Source organism: Mastigoproctus giganteus, chromosome 2 (assembly GCF_048544385.1).
Source record: "Mastigoproctus giganteus isolate SK-2022 chromosome 2, ASM4854438v1, whole genome shotgun sequence".
Taxonomy (NCBI): domain Eukaryota; kingdom Metazoa; phylum Arthropoda; class Arachnida; order Uropygi; family Thelyphonidae; genus Mastigoproctus; species Mastigoproctus giganteus.
In genome coordinates, this window is record NC_143576.1 from 63,406,272 (window position 1) to 63,433,664 (window position 27,393).

The following is a 27,393-nucleotide window of genomic DNA, read 5'->3' on the forward strand; positions in this document are numbered from 1 at the left end:
GCTGTTTTCTCTTCCACAAAATGGAGGCTTTTTCATGGTGAGAAAGTTAAATTGTGCTGCTCTTAGATTTCTCAAATTATTTTTCAACAACTGTTTTGATCAGCATGCCAAGAATGGTGAATTTTCCAAAGATTGTAGACAGCATGACACCTGTAGGAATTGTGTTTAGAAAGAGGGACAATTTATTGAAAACTAATGTACATTTGTTTTTTTTTTTGTACCCCATAAAAATTTCAATAAAAATCAATATTAGCCTCTGCTTTCTGACTGCATCTCATCGATATATATATATATATATATTATATAAGCATTTGCTTAAATTGAATAGTTATATTTTATTATTCTTTGCTAGAACTATTTAGTTTATTTTAAAATAAAGTTTTCTTTTACTGCAGCTTGTCTCAGTTAATGTGGCATGGCAGACTCCCTCATGGATGTACCCACTGGTGAGTGATATGGGTAAAATTGTGAGAGTGTATTCATTTGAAGGATACACTGACCTTTGAGTTGTTTGTTTTTTTTGTATTTTTTTTTCTGCTAAGGTTGTGATACATCAAAATTGTGAATTTTTTCCATTCCATTCCATAAAATGTTCAGTGTTTAATAGATAAATTAAATTCAAGAATATTTTTATATCTTCATTTGCCTTCCAACTTAACTGAGACAAGTTGTATAAATTATCTATACGTTTAACAGAAAAATTATATATAGAAATTATTATTCAGAGTATGCACACTAATAACTTTTAAAAATTTTAAAATGTAATCTTATAATAATTAATGATGCATTATTTATTAAAAATGTTAAATACACTGTGACATTTAAAACCTACATTGTATTTCTCAGGGTAACTCTTAATTTATGTTAACTGATCTTACCTAAATTACATAAATGCAAAAATAAAATATGTTAGCACAATATATTCATTTTAACATTTTATATTTAGTTTAAAAATTAACACCATATATTTTTATATTAAAATGATTACTTTTTTGTAAGATGATGTTATGTCAGTAATAAGTTATATAATGATTGAATTGCCTAAATAATTTTAATTTTTTTTTTAAATTGAAAAATCATAAATCATGTATTATGCAAAACATAAAATCACTTTTTAAAGAAAAAGCACTGAATTGGAATTATTGGTATACTTATTATTTATTTTTAATTGTGTGTGTGTGTGTGTGTGTGTGTGTGTGTGTGTGTGTGTGTGTGTGTGTGTGTGTGTGTGTGTGTGTGTGTGTGTGTGTGTGTGTGTGTGTGTGTGTACTTGAATTTTTGCATCTATATAAAACTTTCGTTACTAAATAATATAAATTGTATTTTTTATCAGGATAAATTTCATCATTAATAAGGCTCCTAATTTTATTATGAATTGTAGATATGTTGTAGACTGCAAAATAGGCTTTGTATAAAGCCCATTCCACAATATATTCACTCAGAGGCAGAAAGAAAGCTGAGTGGTGTGCTCATGGGCTATGTTTTGTGATCAATTATAAGTATTTATGCACTAGCAAAAATTGCAATGGAGGCATGTTTTATTAACATGCCAATTGGATACTATTCTGCTGATGTAAATATTTTACACTTCTTTTCATGCTTTTTAGCATTTGCACATGATAATGCCTTGTAGTATGCACTCAGCACTTTTTTTTTTTTTCACAAACAACAGAGATGATAATTTTTAAGGGAGAAGTTGATATTGTTTTTTAAGCAGTGATACCTTGATCAAATCATGCATCTGACCTTCAGTGTATATTGTAAAATTGTAATCTATGTTGAAATATCAGTGTTTTTTAATCATATTACAATTTTTAATCTGCTTAGTATATTTTTTATTCACCATTGTTAAATGGTCCACAGTTTCTACACAAAATAATTATTAATGCATTAAAGCTGTACTTTGAAAATAGACATTTATTTTTTATTTAATATTTTAAAACATTTTTCTGTTTTTAATGCAGAAAAGTTGAATTGGAAAAGTTCAATATCATATTTATAAATTTTGCTTCTTTTGGTTGATTAGTTGATATAAAACATAACAAGACATAACATCATGATGTAACTATATACATGAATAACAAACAAAATCAGGGATTCAGCAATACTATATGTTTTTTTAGGCAGCTGTTGAATATCATAATCTGTTTGCTGGATTCACAGAAGACAGAGAATAAAAATCTCAAGGCATTCATTAGGCTCAGCATTGTGACTACAACTGTGGAGTACATGCATTTTTTATGGGACACCTGCCCTTTTTTTTTTTTTTTTTTTTTTTTTTGTGTCTGCTACCACAGTTTTGTTACAACACTTTAAAAATAAAGCCAAAGTTTGGATAATTACATGCTACCTACTGCTAATATACTTTAATTAGTTAATTACTGTAGCAGAATTAAATAATTAATTCTATAATGATGAAGGCAGTATATGATTTCAAGCAACTGTTAAAAGATATCACATTCTTTTACCCTTTCTGTCTCAGTTTCATGTTTTATTTAATCACCTTGGACTTGAACTACTAATACGTGTCACCAAGATGCATTTGATACAGGATATATTTATAATATTGTAACGTTGTGTTCTTTATATATTCATATATAGAATTTGAAGCTTAGAAAGAAAAATTAAATATAAAAGTAAAAAACTAATCATTAGAAAATTACTGTTCTCAGAATGCCACTGGATTTTCAGCTGGTAGGATTTCAATTCCAGAAAAAAATTTTTTTTTTTCTTGAATTCATTAAAAAATTAAAGCAAAAATTTGATTAGTGACTTGATTAATAAAGTCAATAATGACCTCATTATTATCTGCACAGGTAAACATAATTTGCCTGTGGAGATAGTATCTGCATTGATACTGTTCTCCATATGGAGAGGTTTGTATTCAAATACCATCAGTGGCTGAAACAGTAAAAAGTTTCTTCAACTGGGGCTGCAGTTAGCCACTCTCAAACAGACAGAGGGGGGGGGGGGTTCCTCAAGAATTGAGTTTTTCATTTTGCACATCATGTAAATTAGTCTGTGAACACAAACTTTTAGAGGCTTAATAATGGTGCAACGTGACCTGAGTTGGCTGCAAAACAAATAAGAACAATAGCTTTATTTAAGGAGAAATTAATAATAATGTAAATAATAAATAACATCTTAATTTAAGGTGAATAACACCTGCAGTGAACCACCAGCACCTATTCATGAACTGAACAGTGAGACAAATAAATAAAAAATTAAGGACATCATTATAATGATTAGGGAAAACCAGTAGAATACTCTTGGTGTTTAGCATGCTGAATAGAATTAACTTTTCTCTGAAAATATATAACTCTCCCACACATGACCTGCTTTATTTTACAAATACATATGCAGTCTCACTTCCAACCTTAGTGATGTCCATTTCTACCTACAATTTGTCAAGCCCCACTTACTTTTTTCTAACAGAATTAAAATTTTGGATAGTCTTCCTAACAAAAATTAACAAGAAAGAAAGCTTGAAAAGTCAACCATTATGGCATATATATATATTTTTGTATGTTGGCTTAAAGCAGCAGTAATGTCAATTTTAAAGTAATAAAATAAATAGAGTGATTTGAGGAAAGAGCAAAACTCAAAAATACCAATGAGATAGTATGTCACTGTTTAGGCCTAAAATTACATAATAAAGTGCATGGAATGACTGGAAACTTTTTCAGAAGTGAAATTCTTGAAGAACGTAGTGTTTTAAACAAAACTGCTTCTTTCATTTACTGGAAAGCCTTGTAGCTTTTTTCCTGATGAGATGGAACATTGGTGGTCTAATTTTTCTTTCTATTTCTTCCCAGCTATTTTCATTTATGTTTTTTATATGATGCACAATTTTTATCCTCTCCCTTTGTTAGGTGGAATTTATTTATTATTTATAGAATTCATAATTTCAGCTTGTGACAACTTTAAATCAATATAGCATTAGTATTAATACTGTAATGGCAAATGATGCAAGAAAGTAAGATTATACAATATCAACTAAAACACAAACCAGTGCTTCCAATTTCACCTGTCCATCTCTTCTAACAGTTCGTCTAGGTCTTCCATGAATTTATTCACACTACCTGCTTCCACAACACTATTGAGAGTTTGTTCAAACAATTAACTGGCTGCAGGCAAATTTCTACCTTGTAACCATTCTTCAGTTTGAATTTATGCCCCCTAATTGTGCATAGTTTGAGCAACAGGAAGGATTCCATCAACATTACTCAATTCATTCAAAGCCTGAAACACCCCAATCAAATCTCAAAGGTGTTTGGTCTCCAGGCACTGTATTTGCAGAACTGAAGCATTTCCTAGTACCTTTTTGTTCCCCTTCCCAAAGATCCACATTCTTCCTAATATGAGGCCTCCTGACCTGTATGCAGCACTCAAGATGTATCTGACCATTGCCTTATACAATAGATAATCACTTCCTTATCTCTGCTGGCAAAATTCCTGTATATTATTGACAGAATCCACATGAGCTCTCCTGGCAACCTGTCTGCACTGCTCAGAGACCTTCATTCCTGATTGCACAATTACCCCCCCCCCAGAGTTTTTTTTTTCTCTGCATCATCCTCAGTGTGGTATTACACAGTTGGCATGTTTTTCTGCATTTGTCAGCCTTTCAGTTTGTAGAACAGCGTCAAAAGTTTTTCTGAAATCTAAATAAATGATGTCAGACTTATTCTTTGCATCTAGTTCCTTTGCTTTAATAGCAAATCTGATTAGTCAAACAAGATCATCCTTTAAAAAATACATGCTGTAATGATTGCTGTATAACTGTATTCTGTCAAGATGATCACTTCTACATCACTTCTTTCATCACCAACTCCATTATTTTCATTGGATAAGAAGTCAAGCTTATAGTTCTGTAATTACTCATGTTACCCTTTGATCTCTCTCTGTTGGGAATTGGGGATACATTCATACATCTCCAGTCCATAGCAACCTCCTCTGAATCTAAGGATGCTCTCATAATTATGGCAAAATATTTGTTTACCTCTTTTGTTGCTGCCTCCCTTAATATAATTGAATACATCCCATTAACCCCAGGTGCTTTTTTTTTACATTTTGCTTCAATACTTTCTCTTCACTTTCCTCCCAGTTACCACAAAATCCTTTATCTCCTTGGCATCCTCATCCTTAAAAATATTCCTCGTGTGTGTGAATGTAGATACAAAATATGTATTCAATTCATCAGAAATCCGTGCAGGATCATCAGAAATTAAACCATGCATGTCCCCTTCCTCTTGTATTTACTTGAATAAAGAAGTCTTTCTTATTTCTTTTTATGACCACATTTATGACTTGATTGCAGACTAGTTTATATCCACCATAGACTTCTCTATCTGATAATTTCTATGCATCCCATTCATTTCTCTTCTCTGTTAGGAGTCTCAACAGTTCATCTGACATTCATTTAGATCTAAGCCATGAACAGTATCTCCTAGTTACTGTGAAAAGCATAGTAGTTTCTATGATTACTTGCTTGAATGCTTCCCATTTAAAATCTGTTGTTGGTAATGTCATTGGTTGGTCCCACTTTATAGAATTTAAAAGCTGTGTGAGGCTATTGTAGTCACCTTTACAAAAGCAAAGGCTCTTTCTGTTGCCCTCAACAATAGTTATATCTTTAAGTACATATCACATGAATCTTTAAGTACACTGTGATCACTACCATCCAGTGATTTCTTTTATCTGCAGGTTCTTAATGCATGAAGAGACACTGCTGCTTTATGTAAAATCACCTCAGTTTACACAATTGCACACCATCAGGTATCTCTCATATTGTGGAGTTGAACTTCATAACTTGATTGTCACAATTGCAACATCAGAGTACTACCCGCCAGAGCCGTGTAAAGGTAATTGGGGGCCCTGGATGCAAAAGTGGTTACGGAGCCTCATTTACTTATGTTGGGACTTTGATGGCTCCCTCGATTGAGGCCTCCTTGATCGGACCCTGGTGTGGCACATCCAGTGCACCCCCGTTTGTATGGCCCTGCTACCCCCCCCCCACCACCACCACCAAGGAGCAGCCAATAAGCCTTGAAATGCTGCCGTCTGGGTGGTGGTATTCACCGAGAATAAGTAACATTAGTCTTCTCCAATACCATGGCAACTCATTGTGTATGTATTCACAATATGAGATACAATTAAAACAATGCCAATTTATCTACTAAGGCAGTTCACTATAAATGAAATATGGTTCAATGGCACTAATCCATTCATTAGCAGATTCTTAATGCATGTAGAGACACTGCTACTAAACAGGTCAAGAGTATTGATTTCTTTCATTGCTTAACATACTGGTATAGGAAACAGTCATCCAATATATACCAAAAAAAGTTTTATTACTCTGTGACCACCCTGTAAGTTCCAGTTAATATCTGCGAAGTTAAAATCCCTCACTGTATGTTCTATTTGTCTGTATAGTTGTATAGATATCTGGCCTATATCACCTTCTCTTATTTTTGTTTGCCAGTTCTTATTCACACCAAACTTTCAAAACCATGTCTATGATATCTTTAGAAATCCTGATACAGGATTTCTAAAGATACCCATGTATTTCTATGAGGATCCTCATCAAGCTTTGAAATCTCGTTTAAACGTTATTATTATTGATTTAAATCAATAATAATAATAATTGAGAAAAAAAACAAAATGCATAAACCATAAATAATCACATGGAACCAAACAGATTTTTTTTGCATTTTTAATTCCAATTAAACAAATTTTTTACTTTTTCAAAAAGTGAAAAAAAATTCAGATTTTTAATAATTTAATCAGATTTAATCATTATTTAACAATTAATATGTAACATACACTTTCGTAAAGCACTTGGCAGGTCCTGTGTGACTTTTACCAGGATAAAGGAAGATTAATATTTTCAATCTGCTTATTGTAATGCTGGTATTCCATGATTAAACAAGTTCAAGGTAATGCATTTCAAATTGCATTTGTATGAACATTTTTCAAAACATACAACACCTTTTTGAGTTTATGCAACTCTCTAATCCACTTGTATCATATTTTAAGAAACTTTTGATTTATGCAAGCTTCCTTGTTGAAACATTTTACATGGAATATTTTTAAATGTGTAAACTATACTATACTACTTATTCATATAATTGGATTTGTGCACATATTTTTAGAACTGCAGGTTAGAAAAAAAAATCTGACTGCCACAGATCCATTGAGTTCTTCGTGAGGGTTGGGTTGGGTTTTGCGATCATGGAGTTCATGTGTCTTGCAGATGTACACACATTCTATCAATTTGATTGACCATTTATATTATTTGTGCATTTTAAATGTTGTAACCACTTCTGTTGAAAGTAAAACTATTATTTTTGAATGACTAATTATTACTGTACAGTACTGAGTCTTAGGATCCCACCTTTGCTCATATAATGCAGATCAACAAGTTTATTTCATTTGAAAAAAAAAAAATGTATGTAGACTTGATTCACCTTTGGGTGCTGATGCAAAATCTGACCAATTACATGAACATGATAAGAATGATTATACTTCTTGTGCATCTATTCAGCCAACCTATGAAATATAATTATTATTAGTGTTTATACATTCATTTTTATGCAACTGTTTGAGTACATCTCTATCTGAATGCTTGTTATTTCATATTTTAATTATTCGATTATAAATTGTTTTTGGGTAAGAATGAATGAATTACTGAGACACATTCATTGTCATTCCTCGAAAGTGTAAAGGTCGGCTAATCAAATTCTCTTTTGTGTGGTGCTCTTTCCTAACTAAATCATGTCAGCCTACAATCACAATGGATATTCAGAAAAGTTACCAGTTATACTTTGACTATCTTCTAGGTGACTAGAATAGGGTGTGAGCACCACATGTTATTGTACTGCTTGTGTGAATGGATTATATGAGTGGTTGAACAAAAGAAAAAAGTTGATGCCACTTGCTTTACCCATGACGTGGGGAAAGCCAGAAGACAACAGTGGTGATTGTTACTTTTGTAATGTGAATGTAACTGGAATCTTGTCAGTAAATAAGCATGAGATGGATTGTTGGAACCTGAATTAACTGACAAGACCAATCACAATCACAGAATGTGTGATTCCCCCAGAGCAGCATTTCCAAAACTTTTTTAGTCAAGGAACACTTTTCATCTCACAGTATATTTTGGGAACATTTACAAAACACAAGTTCAGCGTGAGCCAAAGAACCGTTTGCTAATATTTTATTACATATGATGCATGTGCATCAGGAGTATCTTTATTTCCAACAAATGCAAAGCCAAAATTCAAATAACTGTCATAATACTTTTGTTTTGGTCTTTTATTAGTTGGTTCCCATTTTTTCACTTCCGATTTCTGTGGAACAAAAGGCTGCGATTGTTTATCCTCGCTTTGAAGTGTGATAATATTGTGTTCGTTTTATAGTTAACCACAAATACCAGAAGTACTTGCTTCTTGTTTTAAAGTTACTTTTTTCAACCATAAATCCCTGGTCATTTATTTTAATAATATTTCAAAATACTGAAAATTATTATAAAAAAAAATACAAGAAAGTGGGTTTAGTTATGATATCGGTTCGCTTATCCCTCTCCTGGAGTTTAATCTGTGTATTCCATACAAATGGCATATTATATCACTATACAAATTTGTATAACATACAAATGGCATATTATATCACTATACAAATTTGTATAACATACAAATGGCATATTATATCACTACAATGCTACTTTTTCTTAGATATCATTATCCCTTCACATACTTCTCTATGCAAACCCCCATCCCAAATAAAGTGTTCTGCGGTCTATTTGATAATTAGTCTATGCCAGTATATTTATAACTGAAAAAAAAAAAATAATCAAAAGTGGTGTATGCAACAAATATGCAAAATTTATTTTATTTTATTTTTTTAATTGTTAATTATGATTTTTCATGGAACACAGTTTGGGAAATGCAGAACATCTACCAAGCCTGAATACACATCCAACAAAGAGACATTATAGCCACAGCTGTTTACCCAATATGGGTTAAATGTTCTCATTAGAAATCTTACCCTATCCAAAGATAAACAAAAAAGAATTCCTCACCTCAAGCCTAAAGAAAAAGACTCAGAAAAAGTTAGTTAAAAAGAAGTCTAAAATTTCTCACTGTCAAAAGAGAAACTGAGGTTTAAGGACATTCTTAACAGTAAACTGGGTGCTTTATTTCTGTTGATATCAATAGAGTTTTTAGAGAATTGTCTGAAGCGCATTCTATATCCATATGGCATCATTTCAGTGACTCTGCACAGTGAAAGGTTTAACATGTTTTCTGTCACTAAATGTGAGAAAAACTTGTTTAGTATCATGTAGTTTTCATAATGTTTAAAAAAATCAGCATTCCAATATTCCCAGCATACTGAAAATTTATATATAATGGTTGAAAATTAAAGGTTTGGAATTCATTGCTAAAAGTGAGCAAACACTTACTTTTGTACGGAGCTGTAAATCAGAACAAATCTTAAAATTTTATGAAAACTTTATGTATGTACAAAAATTAACATCAACACAAGCAAAGAAAACTGTGCCGCATTTATAAACAAATGCCAAGCATTATTTCAAAGTGTTCAATCAGTGTGCCAATACTGAGTAGTTGTTAATTTCATGTACCTTTACATTTACAGCGCTCATTGTATGACCATTTAAGAATGACTGTTCATATACACTGAGTGATCACTGAATTATGACCACCCTTATGAAAAGTGAATGCGACCTGTTGACCGTGTGAAGTACGAGAGTGCGCATTTATTGACCTACATAGCATAGATAAGGTGGCAATGGTTCAGTAGGTAGTAAAATTCCAAGGGTAAAAGTAGGGATTTATTGGAATTTGATAAAGGACAGATTGTGGGAGCTCGACAAGCTGGTGCCTCGATTTCCCAAATGGCTGAACTGGTGGGTTGTTCGAGAGCCGCCGTTGTTAAAGTGTACCAGGACTGGCGTCAAAATGGTCAAACAATGACCCAACAGCAAAACTGCAAAGGTCAGCAAAAGGTTGAAGTTAAAGGTGAGCGCTGGGTCCAACAACTCGTACAGGCACAGCACTGTTCAAGAGTTGACTACCTCTTGAACAATATCTGCCATGACGATGCATTACATGCTTGCACGTATGGGCTATACCAGCAGACAACCCCTACAGCATCCTCTCCTAACCAAGGTTCATTGGTGTAAAAGACTTGCCTGGTGCAAAAAACATGCAAGTTGGATGTTAGAAGACTGGAAGAAGGTGTGCTGGTTGGATGAGTAATGTTATTTGCTTCACACCGTGGATGGTCGTGTACAGATTTGGCATCGACAACATGAGGCTCTTGATCCATCATACATGGTATCAAAAGTGCAGGCCACTGGAGGCTGTTGTATGGTGTGGGGCATGTTTCACTGGAAGGAAATTGGACCCCTGGTGCATGTGGAACAACGTATCACTGGTCTCCACTATCATCAACTGCTTGCTGACTGTGTACGCCCCGCTATGTTACACTTTTTTCCGAATGGTTGTGGTGTCTTCCAAGATGACAATGCGCTAAACCATAGCATGCTTGTTGTGGAATAGTTTGAGGAACACAGTTCTTACTTCCAGCATATCGATTGGCCTCCGAACTCCCCCGATATCAGTCCCATACAGCACTTGCGGGACACTATGGAAAGGCATATCAGGCATCCGGATACACCAATCATGTCCATATCTGCATTGAGGTATGGAAGTGATTGGTGTATCCTCCATACCTGCATTTCTGGCTGCATTAAACACAGCTTGGTTGGCCATACCTCCCGAATGCTTCCAACATCTTGTTGAATCAATGCCATGTCGGATAGCTGTTGTACTTAGGACAAAAGGAAGACCTATGAAGTGTTAAGTAGGCGGTCATAATTCAGTGATCACTCAGTGTATGTTACACTACTTGGGCGCATATTGAACACATTTATGCATTGTAGCACATCACTTCTAGTGCCATATTACACATTAGTGTAGCATTAGTTGAAGCATATGATGCAAGAAAACAAGCTTATACAGCATCAGCCAAAAAAAAAAAATCTTCCCATTTCACCCATCCAGTCATTCCAGATGTTTGTCTAGTTCAGCCTTAAAGTTATTTACGCTATCAACTTCCACAACAGATGGATGTCTGTTCCAGGCAGTCTACTACTGCTGGCTAAAGGCAACCTTCTACACATCTATTCTACAACTGTCTTTCCTCAGTTTGAATCTGTGCCCCCTCAGGTTCTTAATCTGAGCAAGCAGAAGAACCCCATCAGCATTGAGCCTGCTAAAACCATTCAAGACCTTATATACCTCAATCAGATCATCTTGCAGGTGCCTACTCTCCAAACACTGCAGTTTGCAGAACTTAAGCCTTTCTTCATAAGAGCACCCCTTTGTTCCCCTCACCAGTCTTGTTGCCCTTCTCTGGCCTCATTTTAGGAACGATGTAGAGTATCAACACATACATGTTGTGTACTCAACATGTATGTGTTTTGGCAGCGAATGTGTTAAAACTGTTCTTATGTATAACAGGAACTTAAATCCATCCATCCCTTTGCCCACTCTGTTCATCTGAAGGAGACATAGAATGGCATGAAAACACTACTCGAAACAATTCAGTACAGCACTCAGATCATAAAAAATAACCATTGTTATTTTTTATGATCTGATAATAATATTTGTGTTCACGAAATAGTGTTTTCAGACTTACTGGGCTTAAAGAAGTACACATGAAGCACATAACGAGTAGTATGCAGTGAATTCCATTAATAGATCTAGTGAAACATTTCCTTCCACCTCTCCCTGTTAAACTGGACCTACTGAAGAGATTTTTTTTTTAAAGTGATGGGTGGGATTAATGCAAGAGGATTTGATTACTTAATGAGAATTTTTCAAAGATCATTGCTTGCCAAAGTGATGCCTTAAATCAGAGCACTTCTGCACAAAGATCATTGCTTACCAAAGTGAAAGGGGTAATCTTTGTGATGCCTCAAATCAGAGCACTTCTGCACAATGAAATCTGTGAAAAATGCCTCAATGTATTAGAATTAAAAGCATGGCAGGCTTTCAGTTGGCTGTTTGGAAAGTTTATGGGTAACCACAGATCCCCACATATGAAGTTTGAGTCTGAATCTGCTTGATTGTTTATTGTTGAAGCTTAATTTTTTTGCATTTGCATCTAGACTTCTTTCCTGAAAACCTTGGCATGATGAGTGACAAGCAGGAAAGATGATTCCATCGAGACATCAAGTTAAAGGAAAATCACTGCCAAGATTTATGAAATTAACATATATTGGCAGACTACTGCTGGATGTTATGCTGTGACATTCTCGGCAAGGTGTACCAATGGAAGTCATCTGCACAACATTACAGTTGTGCACTATATTATTTTAATTATGTGTCTAAATTATATTGAGTTTAAGCTGTAAGAATGATAAAAAATTTGATTGTAACTGATCTCGTGTTTTGTAATGAAACTGTCTTAATTAACTTGTACTGATATTATCAGCAGTCTTAGTACAAAATCTACTTGTGCTGAAAACACTAAGAGTATATTTGAAATCAGCATGCAAAATTGGTCTAGAAAAGCATATTTCATCTTTGCTTTAAAAAAAGTTTAATCTTGTTGATCGGTGTAATTGATACAAACTGAAAAAAGGCGAGAAATAGATAACATCTCCAATTTAGTTTCAGGGGGCCTACATTTATTTTTCCTTTTGATTCAGCTACAGTTTTGCTCTGACAAAAATATTGCTTTTGTTTCCATTTTTGGTTTTTGCTTTGATTTCAGCTCAGTACCCTTGTATTCTCTGAGCACTCTTGAAACTCATACCTTACTCTCTCTAACCTGTTACTCATCACTCACAAGACCATTTTTTCATGTTCCTTGAATCCAGAAATGATAAGCAACTTCTTACTCTACGCAACATGTGCTTTTAATAGTATTAGTAATGAAAAATGATGTAGGGAAGCATGCTTATATAGCATCAGCCAAAAAAAAAAAAAAAATTACCACCTCATATGTCCATCCCTTCTAATATTTTTTTAATGCTTTCTTACATTTATTCATTAAATGCCTTACTTAAATGCATTTCTCAATATGTGGCCTATCATTGATTAATGTTCCTACATTAAATGTTAATCAATGATTAAAAATTTGAAAATTTTTGACCTTTCTAAATATAATCAAACTATTTCTTGAAATAGTTTCTGAAGCAATTTTCTTATTGTTTTTGTACAGAAATTGAACCCAAGAACCTGTCAGGTGTCCCTATAAAATTTTTTGCAACTGTTTTGATTTTGCTTGAAGAATGGCATGGCACCTGACAAGAAATGATGATGTGTTACTTATTTTCCTCTTCCACTAGGTCAATAAACAGCTATTGGCTTATCCTATTTTTGAAAGATTTATTTTTGTTTTCACAGCATAAAAACAATAATATGAAACCCAGTGTGTTCTCTCAAAGTGTCCACAACTCTTCAGGAAGCAACATATGTAATTTCTAATTATGTGTGCTGTGGAGAGTACAAAATTTGAAATAAATTTTGAAATAGATTGAAAATGGGAGTAGCTTAATATTATGGAATACACTTAATAAGTTTTTTTAATATTTATGTACATAACAAGCAGAAATTTATGTGCATACATAGTTTGAAATTTCATTTAACTGTCTTTTAAATTGGAAAATGGAAGAGAGACTAAGAGACTGATGCTTCTATTTTATGCCCAATGGGTTTTGTAATTTTTAACAAAATTAATTTTTTTAAAATAAACGGTGAAAAACACACAGCTTATTTTAAAAATTTTAATATTTTTTAATGTTTAAAGTTATATACAGTAAGAATTGCAATCCATTAAGAAAAGATGAATATTGGCATTACTTTTACATGTAGTATGCATTGCAGTCCATTAAGAAGAGATGAGGTATTGGCATTGTTCAAACAGAAAAGGATAAAGAATAAATTTTTATCCTCCCAGCAATCAAAAAATTTTCAAAAAATTAGAAATAACATGGGCTCATGTCCAATGCCCCACCATTGTTTTTGCTACAGATGGGGGCACCATCACTGCTGGTTAAAATAGGATAATCACCTCCTTGTCTCTGCTAGCAAAATTTCTGTATATCATTGACATAATCCTATGAGCAGACATGACACCACTTTGAGTGTACCACCCAGTTGGTATGTTATTCTGTGATTACTGCTGTTCATTTGCTGTATCTTGTATTTATCAATGTTAAAACTCAATTAACCACTCTTCAGTCCCTCTACCTAATTTTTCTAGATTTTATTGCAGTAATGCACCTCGACTCCTGTCATTAGACCCCTATTGTAACTGGATCATTTATAAATACTGAAAAGAGCAAGTGGCCTAGGATTTTAATCTGAGGGACTCCACTATAACATTAGTTCAGAAATGCAGTGTTCATTTATAACTATCCTCTGTCTTCTGCCACTCAACCAACCCTTTATACATAGTACTAACTTGATACTTTCTGTTACAATTTATACAGCAGTCTTTCATACAGCAAAAATGTTAAAAGCTTTAATGAACTCTAAATATATGATATCAAAATTATTTTTTTAATCCATTTCCCTTTGTTACTGTGTTGTAGTAGCTAACATCTCTCCTTAACAAATATGGTGATCCTGCATTACACTACAAGTACATTATAAAGAAACAATGTATTGAACAATGGCAACACATCTGGCAGAGTCAGGCCAATAACAAATTATTTGGCATTAATAAAGATCTCAAACCATGGAAGTCTAGTATTTGTGAGAACCGACATGAAAAAGTTGTATAAGTCCGATTATGGATAGGTCACACACTTGACACATCTCTATCTACTTACAGCCGCTGATCCACCACATTGTACAAACTGCAACGCCCAACTTACAGTCCAGCATATACTCATTGACTGCCCAATTTATAACAGAGCGTCAAACTCTATTTGCCTCTTTTTCAGCAATGAATATTCTAAGTGTTGCCCATCTTTTAGCAGATATGCCACATATAGACAAAATCTTCACTTTCCTTAAATAGATAAAACTATATAACACACTGTAAACTTTAACTGCAATTGAAATTTAAAAAAAAGCACTAAACTTTACCAAAGTTAGGCGCATTATGGCCATGTTGCTCTTGTGCCTTAAAGCCCACACTCAAACAAACAACCTGCATTATTAGCATTAGCATTAGTAGAGGCATATGATGCAAGAAAGCAAGCTTATGCAGCATCAGCCAAATAAAAAAAAAAAACATGCTTCCATTTCACCCCTCCATTCATTCCGAGTACCTATTCAGCTCAGCCTTAAATTTATTTAGGCTATCAACTTCAACAACAAAGGATTGAAGTCTGTTCAACCAACCAACCACCACCGGCTGGCTAAAGGCAAACTTCCGCACATCTATCCTACATCTGTCTTTCCTCAATTTGAATTTATACCCTGTCAAATGATTATTCTGAGAAAGAGCAACAATTCCATCAGCATTGAGCATGCTCAAACCATTCAAGGTTTTATACACCTCAATCAGATCACCTCGCAGGTGCTTAGACTCCAGACACTGCAATTTTCAAAATTTAAGCCTTTCTTCATAAGAGCAACCCTTTGTTCCATTCACTAATGTTGTTGCCCTTCTCTGTACTCGTTCCAACAGCTCTACATCCTTCTTAAAATGAGGCCTCCAGAGCTGTATACAGTACTCAATGTGTGGCCTGACCATTGCCTTATATAAGGGGATAATCACCTCCTTATTCCTGCTAGAAAAATTCCTGTATATCATTGACAAGACACTATGAGCTACTCTTGCAGCCCGTCTGCACTGCTCAGAAAACTTCATATCTGCCTGCACAATTACTCCCAGGTCCTTTTCATTCTCTACCACTGTCAGTGTAGTACCACAAAGATGATACTTTGCTCTGGGGTTGGTGTTTCCCATATGTAGTACTTTACATTTGTCAATGTTAAACTTCATTTGCCACCTCTCAGCCCATCTGCTCAACTTTTCTAGATCCTATTGCAGCAGCAGCATACTGTCATTATTGTCCTTAACAACCCTGCCAACCGTCGTATCATCTGCAAACTTGGACATTAAGCTTAATATACCATCATCAATATCATTTATAAATACAGAAAACAACAATGGACCCAATACTGAACCCTGAGGGACTCCACTAATAACATTAGTCCACAATGAGCAGTATCCATTGATTACCACTCTCTGTCTTCTCTCACTCAACCATCCCTTTATCCATAACAGCAATTTGCCTCCAATGCCACACTGCTCCAATTTGTGCAGCAGTCTTCCATGTGCAACAGTATCAAAAGCCTTTCTAAGATCCAAGTATATAATATCAAAGTTATTCCCTGCATCGAGTTCCTTTGTGACCACATCATAGTATCCAATCAAATTGGCCAGGCAAGACTTTCCCTTAACAAAACCATGATATGTCCGAGCTAAAACTGAAGTCTTGTCTAGATGATCCTGCAGTGCTTCTTTAACCAGTGCCTCCATTAATTTTCCTGGAACAGAAGTTAAATTAACAGGTCTATAATTACTTGTTTTGCCCTTTGATCCTACTTTGTGAACCTCCCCTGAGTCCAAAGAAGCTCTCATAATTATGGCTAAGGGTTTGCTTACTTCCTTTGCTGTCTCCTTTAATATATCTGGATAGATCCCGTCCACCCTGGGTGCCTTTTTTATGTTTATCTTCAACAATTTCTACTCCACTTTCCTCTCAGTTATTACAAAATCATCCAGCTCACTGCCAGAGTTAAACTCACCTCTGGCATTCTCCTCCCTGAATAACTCCTCATGGGTGAATGTAGATGCAAAATACTCATTTAGTTTATTAGCCACCTGAGCAGGATCATCAACAGTTGAACCATCAATATCCAGTGGACCAATCTGATTCATTCCTTTCCTTCTAGAGTTTGCATAGGTAAAGAACTCTTTGTCGTTTTTCTTTGCATCCTTTGCCAAGGATTTCTCATAATCTGCCTTTGCCTGCCTAATCTCCTTTGTGACTTGATTACAGACCAGCTTATATTTATCATAGGCTTCCATGTCACCCATTAATTTATATGTATCCCATGCACTTTTCTTCTCTGCCACATGTCTCATTAATTCATCTGACATCCATTTAGGCCTAAACCTTGAACAATATTTCTTAGTTGGTATGTAAAGCCTAGTAGCTTCCAAGATAATTTCTTTGAATGCTTCCCATTTTGAATTTGCTGTTGATAACATCATCAGTTGATCCCACCGTATAGAATTTAAATACTGTCTCAGACCACTGTAGTCATCTTTACGAAAGCAAAAACCCTTCCCTTTACCCCTGATGGTAGTTACCTCTTTGAGTAAATCCCACTTCAGCACACTGTGATCACTGCCACCTAGTGGTTCTTTTATCTGCAGATTCTTAATACATGAAGAATCACTACTGATAATCAGATCAAGAGTATTACTTCCTCTAGTTACCTCCCGAACATGCTGATGTAGAAAACAATCATCCAATAAATCCACAAAAGCCTTGCTAGTGTGTAAGTGACCAACCCACAAATTCCAGTCAATATCTGGGAAATTAAAATCCCCCATTATAAGACTCTGATTTACTGGCCCACTCTATTTCCCTGTTTGTTTGTTGTTGTTATTTGGTTTTTAGGAGCATTAGCCACTAATGCCATATTGCTCCGAGAATATGCGATAGTCATTCCCTTGACCTTTCCGCATCCTGCATATTTGGTGGTGACGGGCTCGAACCCCGGTCTAATCAAGAAGCGTGTGTTGCGTGCTGCTGCTGCTGCTTCTTTCCACGTGGCTATGGAGGCGCCTTCTATTTCCCTGTAAAGTTCCTTATTATACTCTTCATAGTCATTAGGCCTATAATACACTTACTCTCAATTTTGATCTCCCAATGCTTATGTCACACCAAACTGACTCGACACTGCACTGTCCAGTGATGTCGACTGGCTTCACTTCCTTGGATTTTATGTGTTTCTTAACTAATAGTATAACCTCTCCTCCCTTCCTATCTTGTCTATCCTTCCTGTACACATTGTACTCCCCAAATATACTTCTTTAACTAGTGAATTTATTATTTTCCTGGAACATGAAGAGCTAGTGGGTCCATTATATTCCAGGAAAATTATGTAATCACAAATCATTGAGTCAAATTACACATCAGAAGTTTGCTCACTTCACTCATAAGCCCGTTTTGTGAATAGGAGAGACATTTGTGCATCTCCAATCTCCACAGACCTTTCTAACTCCTTAATAAAATTGGATTGATTCTATCAACTGTTAAAACTGTTAGCTTTAACAGTTTCCTTTCTACATTCTTCTCAGTTATCACAAAATCATTACACTTCCAACTATTCCTAGTAATTCTTGGACTGACAGCAGTGAAAGCTGTTGGGGTTGGTATTGCTGATCTCTTTCGGGGGATTTGTGATTCTTCTTTATACATGTTCTGGATTTTGTAGATCATTTTTAATGTTGCATATACCTTGATCCTCCATCCTTTTTCTCAGACATCAACTGTGGTTAAATATAAAAGATTCAAATGGATTCTGGTAGAATGTAATAACAAATAACTATCACATTGTTGAGCCATCATTTCCATTTGAATATTCCATAAGATCTGCACTGTTGCATACTGACTGCTCTAACGTTGTGCCATTCTCAAGGTTCTCTTATAATTTCTCCTGCCCTGAATACACCTTGCAAAACTTGCTATTGTTGAAGGTGAGCTAAATATAATTTTTTTTTTGGAGAGAGAATAGCAGAATATTAGTTGCCTGCCCAAAATAATTCCATGTTATTATATATTTGCATACCCATTAAAGGTTAAAAACTCTCTAATCATTGGGTACACACTGCATCCTTCTTGAAGTATGCAGTTTCTTTCTCTTTTGGTGATCCAATTAATAAAATATAAATGTGCTAATAGATAATATCATGAAAAAAAATTAACCTAGTAATTGCCTTTTTTGTACATGACACTTAGTTGCTATACACTTGGAGTGATGTTTTGTTAAGATACATATGTAATAAATTCTTAATTTTGGAAGGAATCTGATGTTTTTTAATTTTGTTACTTCCCAATGTGCATTTCAGTTGTGTTCAAGCTGATGGTATTTTATAGATGCTGCCATGTGTCTATATTTCAGTGGCCATTCTTTGTCAATGACATAGCAGTAACCTTCTAAACAGTACTAAAGGTGGGTTTAGAGGTGGCTCCTGCTATGACGCAAGATAGAAAAATTTCTCTTGCATGGAAAGTTAGTAAATTGACTCAAAGAATTGAATTTTGTGTGAAAACTTGACAAATCTTTGTCATTGGCTTAAAAAATGGATGGGTTATCATCTCACCACAGTATCATTAGCTAGGTTTTATTTTCATAATGCCTAATTGTCATTCACTCTGTTATCTATGTTTTGTATCACCATCTATTCAAATATATTAATATTTTCTTTTTATATACAGTTGGATCTGTTTATTAGAATCACATTAGGAAATTGAAATTGGATTTCTTTTAGTGACTTGATTCTATTATCAGGAAAAATGTTTTTTTTTTTTTAATATACACTGCAGTAATTATAAATATTGCAAATTACATACAGCAAAATTAATTTGAAAATATACTTAATACAGGTACATATAAAATAAAAAAATGATAAAAATTATGAAAAATATCTATGAAATTTAAGTATTTTGTACATAATATATATAAAATCATTTATTTCTATCCAATAAAGCAAGGGCAATACCCCAATATAACCAAGCTAGAGGGGTTTACATAAATGAAGTGACAATAATAACATATAAGGTAGGTAATAGTGGCTTTAAAAAAAAGGAATAAAATAAAAATGTAATAACCTCAGTGAAACTGTAGATAAGTCTGAAAAAGTTGAAAAGGTTGGATGAGTTTATCAAAAATACTTTTTATGTATACCTTCTGAACATAAAGATAGAAGCAGGTAGCTAGTTTTACAGAGTTGTTGATGAAAGAAGGTTGATCCATTTATTCTGGAGAGTTTACACTGAAGAGGTGGAGTGGCTCTGGTAGTCCTGGGTGGAATTCCCCACTGTAGAATTATGTAAATTGATTTTTATGTAAAAATATGTAAAATCATAATACAAGGATGTTTTAAAAGTTCATGGCCGGGTATAAAGGGTTTATTTCAGGAGTGTGGTAACATGTTACTTTTCAACATAGTTCCCTTTGCTCAATGTGGTAATTCCAGCTACAAAGAAAATTTTCTCCTGGGCCTCTGTGGTGCATCCACTGAAAAAATGACATCATCGTTGGGTGTTAAATGAATGCCATCAAGGTATTTTTTTTTATCCATTTGCTTCAAAACTTTGTCATCTGGACAAAGTTTTGAAGTAAATGGATATTCTCCAACTGTCTTTCTTCAGTTTGAATTTATGTCCCCTCAGTTGTGTAATCTGAATCCAGTCAGCATTAAGCATGCTCAAACCATTCAAAACCTTACACACATCAATCAGATCACCTCACGGGTGCCTAGTCTCCAGAAGCTGCAATTTGCAGAAATGAAGCCTTTCTTGGTAACACCAACCTTTTGTTCCACTCACCAATCTTGTTGCCCTTCTCTGTACTCATTCCAGCAGCTCTACATCTTTCCTAAAATGAGGCCTCCAGCCCTATACACAGTACTCTAGGTGTTTTCTGACCATTGCCCTATACAAGGGGACAATCAATCACCCCCCTTATCCCTGCTAGCAACGTTCCTGTATATCACTGACAGGACCTGATGAGCTGCTCTGGCAGCCTGTCTGCACTTCATATCTGACGGAACAATTACCTCCCATGTTTTTTTCAATCTCTGCTACACTGAGTGAAGTACTGCGCAGTTGGTATGTTAATCTAGGGTTACTACCACCCATATGAAGTACTTTGCATTTGTCAATGTTAAACTTCAGTTGCCACCTCTCATCCCATCTGCCCAACTTTTCTAAATCCTATTTCAGCAGTGTACCATCGTTACTATCATTAACAACCCCCTCCTCCCCCTACCAACCTTTGTATCATCTTCAACTTGGACATTAAGCCTGTTATAACCTCATCAGTATCACTGATAAATATAATAAACAACTATGGTCCCAACACCGAACTCTGAGGGACACCACTGATAACATTAGTATACGAAGAGCAGTGTCCATTGATTACCACTCTTTGTCTTCTCCCACTCAACCATGATTATATGATGAGAGCCTTGTCGATCAATTCGGCCCTGGAAAGATTGTGCAAGACTCAAGGGATAGAATTTTTTTCAGCCTGGACTGTACTTGTTAACAGGAGAGATTGCTTCTACAGGGATGGGATACACTTAAATAGAAAGGGTGCAAGAATATTTGCTGATGCTATCGAGGCAGTGTTAGGTGGGTCAGAAAACTGCTAGCTTGGGGGGAGACAAAGATGAATAGATTAACAGTAGCCACCGGCAGAGGTGAAAGAGATTCTTGCACTGCTTCTATTGGAATGAGCAGAAGCCTGAAAAACAAGATGCAGGATATTTCAGAGACTGCTGGGAGTCATTGCGGTACAAGTAAACACAAGGGTTGTGTTAGGGTAGCTAAGAATAGGAATAGGTGCATGTATACTTGCGTGTACACCAATGCTACGAGTTTAGTAAATAAACTTGATGAATTTGAGGTATTGCTCAAAACATCAAAGGCAGATATTGTTGGGATATCAGAGACGTGGTGTCACACAGATATAAGGAATGCAGAACTGGAATTTGGGGAGTACAACGTCTACAGAAAGGATAGACTGGATAGGAAGGGAGGAGGGGTTATGCTATTAGTTAAGAAATACATAAAATCCAAGGAAGTGAAGCCAGTGGATATTGCTGGACAGTGCAGTGTTGAGTCAGTTTGGTGGGACATAAGCATTGGGAGATCAAAATTGAGAGTAGGAGTGTGTTATAGGCCTAATGACTCTGATGAGTACAATACGAAACTGTACAGGGAAATAGAGTGGGCCAGTAAATCAGAGAGTCTTATAATGGGAGATTTTAATTTCCCAGATATTGACTGGAATTTGGGGGATGGTCACTCACACACTAGCAAGGCTTTTGTGGATTTATTGGATGATTGTTTTCTACATCAGCATGTTCGGGAGGCAATTAGAGGGAGGAATACTCTTGATTTGATTATCAGCAGTGATTCTTCATGCATTAAGAATCTGCAGATAAATGAACCACTAGGTGGCAGTGATCACAGTGTGCTGAAGTGGGATTTACTCAAAGAGGTAACTACCATAAGGGGTAAAGGGAAGGGTTATTGCTTTCGTAAAGGCGACTACGATAGTCTGAGACAGTATTTAAATTCTATACAGTTGGACCAACTGATGATGTTACCAACAACAAATGCAAAATGGGAAGCATTCAAAGAACTTATCTTGGAAGCTACTAGGCTTTATATACCAACTAAGAAATATTGTTCAAGGTTTAGGCCTAAATGGATGTCAGATGAACTGATGAGGCATATGGCAGAGAAGAAACATGCATGGGATACATACAAATTAACACATGACACAGAAGCCTATGATAGATACAAGTTGATCTGTAACCAAGTTACAAAGGAGGTTAAGCAGGCGAAGGCAGATTACGAGAAATCTTTGGCAAGGGATGCAAAGAAAAACAGCAAAGAGTTCTTTACTTATGTAAACTCTAGAAGGAAGGGGATGAATCAGATTGGTCCACTTGATATCGATGGGTCAACTATTGATGATCCTGCTCAGGTAGCTAACAAACTAAATGAATATTTTGCATCGACATTCACTCATGAGGAGTTATTTAGCGAGGGGAAAGCCAGAGGTGTATTCAACTCTTGCAGTAAGCTAGAGAATCTTGTAATAACTGAGAGTAAAGTGGAGGAGAAATTGTTGAAGATAAACACAAGAAAGGCACCCGGGGTGGATGGGATCTAATCAGTTATATTAAAGGAGGCAGCAGAGGAAGTAAGCAAACCCTTAGCCATAATTATGAGAACTTGCTTGGACTCAGGGGAGGTACCCACTGACTGGAGATGTGCAAATGTGACCCCAATTCACAAAGGAGGATTAAAGGCTGATACAAGTAATTATAGACCTGTGAGTTTAACTTCTGTTCCAGGAAAATTAATGGAGGCTCTAGTTAAAGAAGTACTGCAGGATCATTTAGACCAGACTTCAGTTATAGCTCGGACAGAGCATGGTTTTGTTAAGGGGAAGTCTTGCATGACCAATTTGATTGGATACTATGATGCAGTCACAAAGGAACTGGATGCAGGGAATAACTTTGATATTATATACTTGGATCTTAGAAAGGCTTTTGATACTGTTGCACATGGAAGACTGCTGCACAAATTGGAGCAGTGTGACATTGTAGGCAAATTGCTGCTGTGGATAAAGGGGTGGCTGAGGGGGAGATGACAGAGAGTGGTAATCAATGGACACTGCTCGTCGTGGACTAATGTTATTAGTGGAGTCCCTCAGGGCTCAGTGTTGGGTCCATTATTGTTTTCTGTATTCATAAAAGATATTGATGATGGTATATCAAGCTTAATGTCGAAGTATGCAGACGATACAAAGGTAGGCAGGGTTGACAAGGACACTACTGACACTATGCTGCTGCAACAGGATCTGGAAAGGTTGAGCAAATGGGCTGAGAGGTGGCAAATGAAGTTTAACATTGACAAATGTAAAGTACTACACATGGGAAATATCAACTCTGTAGTACTACACTGACAGTGGTAGAGAATGAAAGGGACCTGGGGGTCGTTGTGCAGGCAGATATGAAGTTCTCTGACAGTGCAGACGGGCTGCAAGAGTAGCTCATGGTGTATTGTCAATGATATATAGGAATTTTTCTAGCAGGGATAAGGAGGTGATTATTCCCTTGTATAAGGAAATGGTCAGGCCACACCTAGAGTACTGTATACAGGTCTGAAGGCCTCATTTCAAGAAGGATGTAGAGCTGCTGGAACGAGTACAGAGAAGGGCAACAAGATTAGTGAATGGAACAAAGGGGTGCTCTTACGAAGAAAGGCCTAAGTTTTGCAAATTACAGTGTCTGGAGACTAGGCACCAGCGAGGTGATCTGATAGAGGTGTATAAAGCCTTGAATGGTTTGAACATGCTCAGTGCTGAAGGGATTCTTCCTCTCGCTCAGAATAATCACCTGAGAGGGCATAAATTCAAATTGTGGAAAGACAGATGTAGGATAGACGTGCGGAAATTTGTTTTTAGCCAGCGGGTGGTTGGTTGGTGGAACAGACTTCCATCCCTTGTCGTGGAAGTTGATAGCCTAAATAAGTTTAACTTATTTAACTCAGCTGGATAGGTATTTTGAACGAACAGAGGGGTGAAGTGGAAGTGGTTTTTTTTTTTTGGCTGATGCTGCATAAGCTTGCTTTCTTGCATCAAATGCCTCTACTAATGCTAATGCTAACCATCCTTTTATCCATAGCAGTAACTTTCCCTTAATGCCATACTGGTCCACTTTGTACAGCAGCCTTTTTTGTGCAACATTATATCACAAGCTTTTCTGAAATCCAAGTATATGATATCAAAGTTATTTTTTGCATCTAATTCCTTTGTGACCACATTGGTCACAAAGGAACTGGATGCAAAAAAAAAAAATCGAATTGGTCAGGTAAGATTTCCATTTAACAAACCCATGCTGTGTCTGAACTGCTTCTTTAACCAATGACTCCATTATTTTCTCTGGAACAGAAGTTAAACTAGTTGATTTGTAATTACTTGTGTCACCCTTCGATCCCTTTGCACATCTCCATTTTTGCACACCTTTTTGCGCATCTCCAGTCCGTGGGGCCTCCCCTGAATCCAAGGATGCTCTCATTATTATGGCTAAGCATTGGCTTACTTCCTTTGCTGCCTCCGTAACTGGATAGATTCCATTCACAAAGGTGCTTTTCTTGTGTTTAATTTCAACAATTTCTCCTCCACTTTCCCCTCAGTTATTACAAAATCATTTAGTTCCCTAATAGAGTTGGTTAAACTTCTAGCCTCACTTCTCTACAGAATTCTTTATGCCTGAATGTAGATGAAAAATACTCATTCAGTTTGTGAGATATCATCTGCCTTCGCTTGTCTAATCTCCTTTTTGTGACTTGATTGGAGACTAGCTTATATCTGCCATAGTCTACGAGTATATTAATACTATACTCATAGCATTAATATATTCGTAGCATTGGTATACATCAGGGGGGGTGTCAAACTCATTTGGTCTGTGAGCCATTTCCAGTATTAGTGTACCTCATGCGTGCCACACATGACCTACAAACCTTGCCATTGCTAAGCCTAAAGATACTTTTTAATTGCTCAAGCGTTGCTTTTTACTGATTGATATTCGCAGCTGAGATTGCATTAATAACTAATTGAAAGGAAATAAAAGTCTGAATAAAGAATAGAATGAATAATGAAAAGCAAGTTTATTCCAGATAATACAATACTTCAAGGAGGGAATATACATGAAATTAGGTAATCTAGACATTTTTGTCAGACACTTGACTCCACTTGCTTGCAACCAGCTTCGTGAGATTTGGAGTCAAAGAATGAGAAGACACAACCTTCATTATGGAAGAAAGATCTGTTAGCTTTCATACGTGAAAACAGTTCTTCACATAAATATGTGCTCCCAAAGTAACATAGAATTTGTGCTGGAAACTTTCTTATCTCTTGGGTATTTTTGTCCTAAATACGAGTAGATTTTTGGGATCCCAACTTCTTAGTGTTTCTCTTTTAAAATTGAGTCATTCTGCAAATCAGTTAGTTCCATTTGTATGGAAATTGGAGCTCTCTCTCGACATTAAAAGGAAAAGGACCCATGAAAAGAGAAAAATCATCTTGGTGCTCTTTGAAATCTTTAAAGTGCCTATCAAATTCATCTTTAATGTTTCTTTTCTGTCACGATATTTTAAAAGATATAACTTTGACTCTGATTTTTCAACTGTTCATGCATAGAAAAGTAAGTCAGAGTACCCTCTTATAATTGATTTTGCCACACAATCAACTTTTTTTAAAAAACTAGCCAGTGCATTATGCATATCTGTTATCAACCAATCTTTCCCTTGTAGTTTGATGTTCAAATAGTTTGTGACCTGTAATATCTACTAGGAAAGCCAGATCTTGCACCCGAGACTGATCCTTCAGAAGCGATACATCCTGACCTTTCATTTCTAGGAACAATATTATTTCTTTCAAAAGTGTTATTTCTTCCAAACAGTATGAAAGCTGCAGTAAAACTGTCAGCACGTGAAATGATTGCTTAAATAGGCAATGGAAAATTCTGGAAATTGAACAATCACAGAAAGCAGTGGAAAGTGGTAGAAACACATTTTAGAAAGTTATTATTTTCTATGGAGGCAGCGTGGGCTGCAAAAAAAAACTGTCACGGGCTGCCAGTTTGACACCCCTGGCGTACATACAAGTATACATGCACTGTTCTTACTCTGTTACCTGAACACATCCCATGTATTTACTTGTTCCACGATGACTCCCAGCAGTTCTTGAAATCCCCAGAAACTTGCTTTCCAGACTGCTCATTCTAATAGAAGCTGTGCAATAATCATTTTCATCTCTGCATACAGCTATTGTTTAATCTGTTTATCTCTAGACTGCTGCTCATTCTAATAGAAGCAGTGCAAGAATCACTTTCACTTCTGCACCCTTTCTGTTTAAGTTTATCCCATCCTGTTGAAACAGTCTGTCCTGTTAACAAGCAGAGACCATGCCAAGAAAAAGTCTACCCCACAAATCGCAAACAATATCTCCAGGACCAAATTGATTGACAAGGCTCTCATCATATACTCCCTCCTATCGTGTCTGGGCAGAATTGTAGACACTTTCAAATTTAACCCTAACTCGTGACTTTATTGTAACATTGATCTGTACTTGTTAAGTAACGCTGCATATCTCCTACTCTTAATGTCATTAGTGCCAATGTGTACAAAAATATCATCTTTTTCCCCCTTAAAAGATGATATCTGCTCTACGAAGTCATCAACTTTTGCTCCTAGCAGAGTTTTTGCTTGATCATCAGGCAACACAGCAGCAATCCCCAAGGCAGAATGTGCCAGTCCTATTCCACCTATCATATATTTCACAATATATTTCCTTTTTCCCTGACAACAACTAGCTCCCGTAGGACCAGCACATTCTGCCTTGGGGATTGCTGCTGTGTTGTCTGATGATCAAGCACAAACTCTGGCATTGATGTAGACAGCTGAGAGCTTGATGAGCCTCCAATTTAAATCCTTCGAAGGCATCCCACCCTGTTCTTCATGCTTTCATAAAGCCCCACAACAACGCTAAGTTGCCACCTAACATCCTCACACTCTTT

At 35.8% G+C, this 27,393-nt stretch overlaps 1 protein-coding gene across 1 annotated transcript in view; it reads left to right on the forward strand.

Moving 5' to 3' along the window:
• The window catches only part of LOC150089320 (sodium channel protein para-like), a 2,114,826-nt gene that overhangs the window by 1,060,691 nt on the left and 1,026,742 nt on the right, over positions 1-27,393 (forward strand). Inside the window, exon 13 of the mRNA XM_090389008.1 lies at positions 396-446. Coding sequence (XP_090245134.1) covers positions 396-446 — 51 coding nt within the window. The remainder of the gene's footprint in view (positions 1-395; positions 447-27,393) is intronic.